We start from the raw sequence: 7,953 nt of genomic DNA on the forward strand, positions 1-7,953 counted from the left end.
TCCCTCTAGAACCCACCCAAAGGTGAAGGAGAACTGCCTCCACAGAGTTGTTCTCTGGCCAGTACATGTATGCTGTGGCACGTAGACGCACACACCTCACAAAATTCAGGACAAAAAGCTAAGATGTGGGCTGGAGAGATGATTCAGAAGCTAAGCACACTGGCTGTTCTTCCAGAGGTCCTGAGTTCAATTCCCAGCAACCACATGGTAGCTCACAGCCATTTGTAATGAGATCTGGTGCCCTCTTCTGGCCTGCAGTCATACATGCAGGCAGAGAACTGTGCAAAATAAATATATCTTAAAAAAAAAAAAAAACAAAAAACAAAAAAAAAAACCAAAAACACTAAGGTGTAGATTGAAGAAGACACCCTCCCTCTTTCGACCTCAGGGTTCTGAATGCATTGCAAAGCACAAACTCCCCGGGCTGGGCTGGAGTGTTTGATAGTCCAGTGGTTAAGAGCACTTTCGGCAAGGTGTGGTGCATGCCTTCAACTGCGGCACTCGGGAAGCAGAGGCAGACGGATCACTGAATTCCAGGCAATCCTGGGTTACATGGTGAGACCATGTCTAAAAGTACTTGGTCTTGCAGAAGACCTAAGATGCGTTTCCGGCACCCACACCAGGCGGTTGCCGCCCTGTATCCCCAGCTTTAAGGGATCCCAAACACATAAAAGTAAAAATAAATCCTTAAAAGCAACCAAAGACTTCCTTTGAGATGACAGTCGCACAACCAAAAGAAGTGACCCACTTGCGATTTAGACATCCGGATTCCGTGCTAGTATCCCGCTTCCAGTGGCTTCTGACGTCACCTAAAAAGCGCCGGAAATGACCTCGCGCTGCCTAGGAAACAGGACGCGGCCCAGTGGTAGCCAAACCTGGGACAGCCGCACCCACCCTGTCGCCATGGAGCTTCCCTCAGGGCGGTGCGGGGATCCTCGCTCTTGTGACGAAGAGTCGGACCCCGAGCCAGACCCGGACCCTGACGCTCAGGCTGAGGCCTACGTAGCCCGTGTGCTTACCCCACCCAAACCTGGCCTGACCCCGCGGCGCTCGTCGCTGCAGTCCACGCTCTCCGCGTCCCTGGGCGCGCCGGAGCGAAAGGCTGCCTCCAGAGTCCCGGCCGTGCGCCTGCCGGGCCTGCTGAGCCTTCCCCCGGAGCTGCTGCTGGAGATCTGCGCCTACCTGGATGCGCGGGTCGTGCTCCATGTCCTGCCGTGCGTGTGCCAAGCACTGCACGACCTTGTGCGTGATCATGTCACCTGGAGGCTACGCGCTCAGCGCCGCGTACGCGCACCCTACCCAGTGGTGGAAGGTACGCACACCTCGGGCTACAGGAACTCCTGCCCAGGTCAGGCTTGGGGTGGGAGAAAGAGGTACCTGGTCTGCGGGTGCGCACAGCTTCTGGTGCAGGCTTCGAGGCTGTCCCAGGTCTGACTGTAGGCGGAGGAAATTTCGGATCTTGCCTAATCCTTAATCTGCCACAAGGCAAATACTTGACTTCCTCAGGCGGAGCTCTGAACCTGAGCTTTCTAAACTTAGAATTTAAAGATTCCCCGTTTTGGGCTTTGTTAGCACTAAGGCCCTAGCCCTGATGGGGATAACTCTAGGACTTTTTGGATTGTACTTGGAGTGAAAATGTGTCCAAAGACTCCTCAGGCTCTGGATACAGCCTGAGACACAAGCAGCAACTGGCTTAACAAAGCCCCCAGGATAGGTGAAGCAGAGATTCTGAATCTCTAGATTCCCAAACCTGAACTAGTGTCGGGATTTAGAAGTTGGGATTGTTGATACCAGTAAAAGTTGATACCTGAGTCTAGCCTGTCATCTTTTTTATTTTTTATTTTGAGACAGGTTCCCGATTCTCCTTCTTTGGCCTTAGAAGTGCTGGGCTAGCCTGTCAGCTTTGCAAAGCTGTTGTGTTATTCCTTCTGCCCCTGAGTTCATTGGTTTGTGGAGGAAAAGAAAACTTGAAATTGATGATTTTGAGTTTTTGTCTTTTTTAAATTTTTTTAAAAGGGTTATATGTGTGGAACTCAGAGCTTTGGGTATGCTAGGCAAATGCTTTATTTGCCACGTGCTACATCCTCAGCACAACCTTGAGACAGTGTTGATCCTGATGTCACTGGGTCCTTAGGCTCTTGAGACAGACACATGGCAAGCTGAATGGTTGATTCTGCAGACTTCTGGATTAGGGAGTTGACCTCCAACCCCAGTCAGATTTCCAAACAGCTTTGATAAAAGCTGGTGCTTGAACCTCATCCAAGCCATTGAATGGGTGACCTGGGGTTTAGAATCTGTCTTGGGAGGGACGGGGAACTATTAGGAATACCCAGAGCCCTGTGCTTCCTAGGTAAGTTCTCAACTGCCAAGCCATACTTTCCACTCCTTGGCTTCTGTGTCTTGATGTGGCTTCCTGGTTTACAGTTAGAAGTTTAAGAACTGTGTTCCGACTGGGCGGTGGTGGCACACAGTTTTAATCCTAGCACTCAGGAGGCAGAGCCAGGCAGATCTGTGTGAGTTTGAGGCCAGCCTGGTCTACAGCGTGAGATCCAGAACAGGCACCAAAACTACTCAGAGAAACCCTGTCTAGAAAAACAAACAAACAAACAAACAAAAAATGAACTGTGTGCCTGAGTCTGGGTCAGGTGGCTAAGGCCAGAAGGGTTGGTTTAGTCTTGAGACCCTGAAGAGGACCGAGGGTGAGGCCGTTGTCACCTGGGCTCGGGTTGTGGGATGAAGGTTGCAAAGTGTAGTTTAGGTTTCTTCGAGTGGGTAAGTGTTCCTAGTCCTCCATGAGTGGTGAGATAGTCTGAGGCAAGGCCAGAGTCTGTGCCTGCTGAGGGTGGGGGATGGCATCCAGGTGGCACTCTATGCAGGTCTGGAGAAGGTTGGGCTTCCCTGGCAGCCAGGGCTGGACTCTCTCAGCTGATGCCCACTGACTCTCCTGCTCATGGTGCCCCACAGAGGAGGACTTTGACTGGCCAGCTGCCTGCATCGAGCTGGAGCAGCATCTGGCCCGCTGGGCAGAGGATGGACAGCGAACGGAGTACTTCTGCCTGGCTGATGGTCACTTTGCTTCCATCGATGCAGTGTTGCTGCTGCAGGTAAGAGCATTAGGTGGGAGGCCAGGCGAGGTGAAGGGTGGGGGAACCTCAACATCTCCATGCTCTCCTGCCAGGGTGGGGCACTGTGTCTGTCAGGTTCCCGAGATCGCAATGTCAACCTGTGGGACCTACGACATCTAGGAAAGGAGCCTAGCCGAGTTCTGGTGAAGGCCTTGGGCACCCAGGGCAACAGCACACACAAGGTGAGCAATCCCCGGGGCATTAGAGAGGCTGGGAGGGCGCTGCAGCTCGGGTTGGGTTTTGATGGCAGGTGGCATAGACTTGACTCTGTGCCTGCGCGTGGTGTAATTTTTGGTGAGTTCAGTTTTCCGGTGGGTGGTAAGATGAAGCTGGGTTAATTATTAATGTGCATATGCCATAAATTCAGTCTTTGGCCCACAATAGGTGCTCAATAAGTTGTCAGGTATACCTCAAGAGGCCCCGTGCGGAACAGTTATAAAGCCACCATTGGGGATCAGCTAGTCTTCAGTGTGACTACCCTTTCATGAGAAATGGCTGATAAATGACAGTTCTACCCATCCTTAAGGTGATCTGTGCCCATGACCAACAGATTGAGTGCTGAGTTCACATGTCCTGGCTGTGTGTTCTTGGGTGGGGGAGCAGCCAACCTCTCTGTATCCAAGTTATCAAACAGCATATGTTACTGTACCCTTCTCAAAGGGTTTGGCAGGGAATGTCTTGGCTAAATGCCAGCTCACTACACATAGTAACTGATAAGGTAGGAACTGGGTCCCCCCCCAATTTTTGTAACTAGAAATGGGAAGGCATTTGATTAGTTAGGTTCTAGAGTAGAAGCTGCACTTTTTTTTTAATTAAAAATTTATGTGTGTGGGTGTTTTAGCTGCAGGTGTGTCTGTGCATCAAGTGTACATCTGGTGCCCATGGAGGCCAGGAGAGGGCATTGGGTCCCTTGGAACTAGAGTTATAGGTGGTTGTGAGCTGCCATGTGGGTGTTGAGAATCAAACCTGGGTCCTCTGAAAGCTCATAAATGTTGAGCCATCTTTCTAGCCCTGGAGGCTGCATTGTTAATCCAGTTGTTTGAGGCCTCAAACCTCCATTAATGTGGGCCTCTGGAGGCCTTGACTTAGACCGTGATGGCTCATGCCTGTAATACCAGCACTGTCAGGAAGCTAAAGGCAGAGGATTGTTCTGAGTTGGAACTAGCCTGTGTATTCCTTTAGCCTTTAGCAGACTCTGTGGGTATCTTGTAATAAACCTGAGCTACATAATGAGCTCCGGGCCAGCCCGGACTGAAAGAGTAGTCAGACTCTTTCGAGAGCAGAAGAACAAAAACAAGCTATTGAAAACTGCTAGAGTGTAGCTCAGTGATACAGCACTTGCCTAGAATGGGTTGAGGCTCTGGATTCTATCTTAGCACAAAGTGAGGGGTGAGGGGCACTGAGAGAGAGAGAGTGAGAGGTCTCTCTAGACACCACTGAGGATGTGTGTTCTTGTCCCCAGGTTCTGACAGGCTTGCAGACCCAAGCCCTGCCCTCCCGCACTGGGATTTGTTGAGTTCATTAGTTGTTTTCTCCCCTTCTGACCCTTCGTTTTGTTGTCTGTGGGAAGGGATGTTTACATAGAGTGGGGATTATGTTCATTACTGAAGAGTTTGTGTAAGTGGCCATGAGGAGGGAAATGCTGTTTGGCTTGGAGTAAATCTGTTCATCTCTTGGATCCTTCTCTGCAAAAGCAGGAAGGTCCAGACTTTTTTTTGGGCTTTGGGGAGGAGAAAGCCATGAGCTGTTGCACAGCTCTTAAAGTGTGTTGTCTTATGTGATGGTTGTGTCTGCTCCCACAGGGCTGGGTGTGGTCGCTAGCAGCACAGGATCACCATGTGTGCTCCGGCTCTTGGGACAGCACTGTGAAGCTGTGGGACATGGCAGCTGATGGGCAGCAGTTTGGCGAGATCAAGTGTGAGGGGGCCCGGGCAGGGGGCCTGGGAGGGTAGGGCCCTGCCCGGGCCATCACCCCAGCCTTGTGTGCCGTGTGTCCCCAGGGGCAAGGCGGCAGTGCTGTGCCTCTCCTACCAACCTGACATCCTGGTGACTGGCACCTATGACAAGAAGGTGACCATCTATGATCCCAGAGGTGAGTTTTAATTCTAGTGCTTAGAAGGCAAGCAGATATCTGTGAGTTCAAGACCAGCATGGTCTACATAGTAAGTTCCAGGCCAACTGGGGCTACACAGTGAGACCCTGGCTCAAAAACAAAACAAAAGAAACACAAAACAACAACAGAAAAGAACTCTGAGGTTGGGGTGGGGGGCAGGGGCTGAAGAGATGGCTCAGTAATTAAGAGCACTGGCTGTCCCTCCAGAGGACCTGGGTTGGGTTGGGAGGCACCCACATGACTGCTCACAACCACCTGAAACCACAGTTTAAGAGGATTAATTGCCTTCTTCTGGCTTCCATGGGCAGTGTATGCGTGCCATGCACAGACACGCACATGTAGGCAAAACACCCATACACGTAAGATAAAAAAAAAGGAATCTCAAAAATGAAAAAAAAAAAACAACGAACATCGAGTCATTCGAACAAAGAGCATTGGTGGGTGACATAAATCTGACTGCGCTGTGATACGTTGTTCTCATTGCGGAGACTGGACCTCGTGCCTCCTTCATGCTAGACAAGTGCTTTGTCCCTGAACTGTGTTCGTCTTGAGAGGGAATCTCACTGCCTTGCCCAGACTAGCCTCAAACTCACTCTTTAGCTTAGGCTGGCCTCCACCTATTAATCTTCCTGTCTCAGCCTCCAGGTTCCTGAGTAGTTGGGATTACAGGGCTGCACCATGAGGCCTGACTGATGATTAATCTCCCCTGCCCCCATCCTGGGATGGAAGCCAAGGCCTTGCTTGTGCTTGCTAGGCTATTGCTTAGCTGCTGAGCTCTATCCCCACCCAGCCATGACTGAGTCATCGTACTCCACTAAACTGAAGGGATCCTGAGACGGACGCGGCTTGGGTGGAGTGACGTGCTTGGCTGTGTTGGGAGGGACTGCTGGGGTCGGAAGGGACAGTGGCATGGAGGCAGGGGCCAGGAAAGGACAAAAGCCTGTGGGTCCCGATTCAGGTGACTGCTGAGGGGAGGGCAGTGATCAGGTGCGAAGCTGAGCAGGTGGGAGGTTTTCCCAGGTGAGACGGTGGCCCAGATCCTCAGGTGGGCCCGAGTCTCTGAAGGGCTCTGATATCCTGCCCCCGGCCCATCACCCCACTCCAGCCGGCTTGGCCCTGGTGAAGACCCGCAGGCTGCACTCGAGCGCTGTGCTGGCGGTGTTGGCAGATGACAGGCACATCATCTCAGGCAGTGAGGACCACAGTCTTGTGGTGTTTGATCGCCGGGCCAACAGCGTCCTGCAGCGGCTGCAGGTGGGTTGCCCTTCCCAGCGGCTCCCAGGGGGATTGCCATGCGGCTTGCCATTTCTGAGCTGCTCTGTGCCTTGTCCTTCCCACAGCTGGACTCCTATCTGCTCTGCATGTCCTACCAGGAGCCCCAGCTCTGGGCGGGTGACAACCAGGGCCTGCTGCACGTCTTCGCCAACCGAGATGGTTGCTTCCAGCTTGTCCGGGTCTGCTGGGACCCCTGTCTGTGCCTCCCCTGTGACTCCTTGGGTGTGGAGGGCTAACCATGGGAGAGCTCTCCCTGAGTGTCACCCATCCTCTCCCCCTAGTCCTTTGACGTGGGTCACCAGTCTCAGGTCACAGGGATCAAACACTCGCTGGGGACTTTGTACACAACATCTACTGACAAGACCATTCGGGTGAGAACACTGGCCCATGCACCCCCCTCCCCCCCAAACTGCCGGGGTCACGTATCCTGACCTCTGCCCGGTACCCTTCTCAGGTTCACGTGCCCACAGACCCACCCAGGACCATCTGTACCAGAAGCCACCACAATGTGTTGAATGGGGTAAGGTCCTGCCCCATATAGCCTGCTGGCCTACCAAGAGCCCCCGCCGTCCCCTAAATCCCTTGTCACTACTCCCCAGATCTGCGCTGAGGGTAACGTGGTGGTGGCTGCCTCCGGTGGACTGTCACTGGAGGTCTGGAGGCTGCTGGCCTAAACAGCTGGACATGGCTGTGGACGGCTGTTGGTATATCTATACTGCCTGCTGAGGCTGCCCTGAGCCTCAGCTCTGGAGGACCTTCCTGCTATTGGTGCTGCTTCTGCCCTGCTCCACGGTCTGGGGCACAGGAAGACCTAGGGCTGGCCCCACACCTGTGCCTGTGGAGGTGACATTCTAGTTTTAGCCACCCAGGGGCCTATTCCCTACCTTCCACCCCTGGATTGTTTTGTTTTGTTCATTGAGACAGGGTCTCATGTAAACCAGACTGGCCTCATACCCACTACGTTTTTGAGGCAGGTCTTGAAGCCTGATCCTCCTGCCTAAATCTCCACGTGTTGGGATAACAGGCGCACCCCCACGCCCGGATGATCCCTGTTTTGTCAGGATTTGGGTGCCTCTCTCCCACGGGAGAGTGAAGGAGAAATAAACGACCTACTGTGCAGTTGTGGGAACTGGAGTGTGAGCTTTCTGTGACCGCATGTCTGTGCGTTTTTGGGGTTGTACACGTGACTGAGTGGGAAGGGCAGCATGCTAGGGCTGGGGTGCCGCTGCTCAGTGTGTGCACTCACGGACCATGACGCTTGGTCTGATGTAACTCAGTCGGGGGCTTGTGGGCGATGTGGCATGTAGCCTCTGACTCAAATTCCCAGTGTAGGTCTATATGGAGGGAGTAGACATCTGCCCCAACCGGCCTGTAGGCATGTGGCAGGGGGCCATAGTGCAGGTCTCTTCATGCAGGGCTCTAGGTGCGCAGATTTGTGCG

The 7,953-nt window shown here is 53.0% G+C and overlaps 1 protein-coding gene across 3 annotated transcripts; it reads left to right on the plus strand.

The window, feature by feature from the left end:
- The first annotated feature begins 314 nt into the window (after positions 1-314).
- Fbxw9 (F-box and WD repeat domain containing 9) lies at positions 315-7,642 on the plus strand. Of its 3 annotated transcripts, none has more exons than XM_037206056.1 (10): positions 318-1,348; positions 2,965-3,104; positions 3,179-3,307; positions 4,928-5,040; positions 5,126-5,217; positions 6,344-6,492; positions 6,579-6,692; positions 6,795-6,884; positions 6,968-7,033; positions 7,113-7,642. In XM_037206056.1, the coding sequence occupies exons 1-10, from the start codon at positions 826-828 to the stop codon at positions 7,185-7,187; spliced, it is 1,491 nt and encodes a 496-aa protein (XP_037061951.1). In that variant the 5' UTR covers positions 318-825; the 3' UTR covers positions 7,188-7,642. The 3 variants fall into 3 exon arrangements, with proteins under 3 accessions (XP_037061952.1, XP_037061951.1, XP_028718078.1); XM_028862245.2 differs by having other exon boundaries at positions 321-1,312; XM_037206057.1 differs by lacking the exon at positions 6,579-6,692 and having other exon boundaries at positions 315-1,348.
- The last annotated feature ends 311 nt before the right edge of the window (positions 7,643-7,953 follow it).

The sequence above is a fragment of the Peromyscus leucopus genome, chromosome 5, assembly GCF_004664715.2.
Source record: "Peromyscus leucopus breed LL Stock chromosome 5, UCI_PerLeu_2.1, whole genome shotgun sequence".
NCBI lineage: Eukaryota > Metazoa > Chordata > Mammalia > Rodentia > Cricetidae > Peromyscus > Peromyscus leucopus.

Bases quoted from the DNA above. Each gene is read 5' to 3' on its own strand.
- Fbxw9 (XM_037206056.1), top strand. From the start codon at position 826: ATGACCTCGCGCTGCCTAGGAAACAGGACGCGGCCCAGTGGTAGCCAA. The intron at 1,349-2,964 runs GTCAGGCTTGGG...GGTGCCCCACAG, and splicing joins CTACAGGAACTCCTGCCCAG to AGGAGGACTTTGACTGGCCA. The intron at 3,308-4,927 runs GTGAGCAATCCC...CTGCTCCCACAG, and splicing joins AGGGCAACAGCACACACAAG to GGCTGGGTGTGGTCGCTAGC.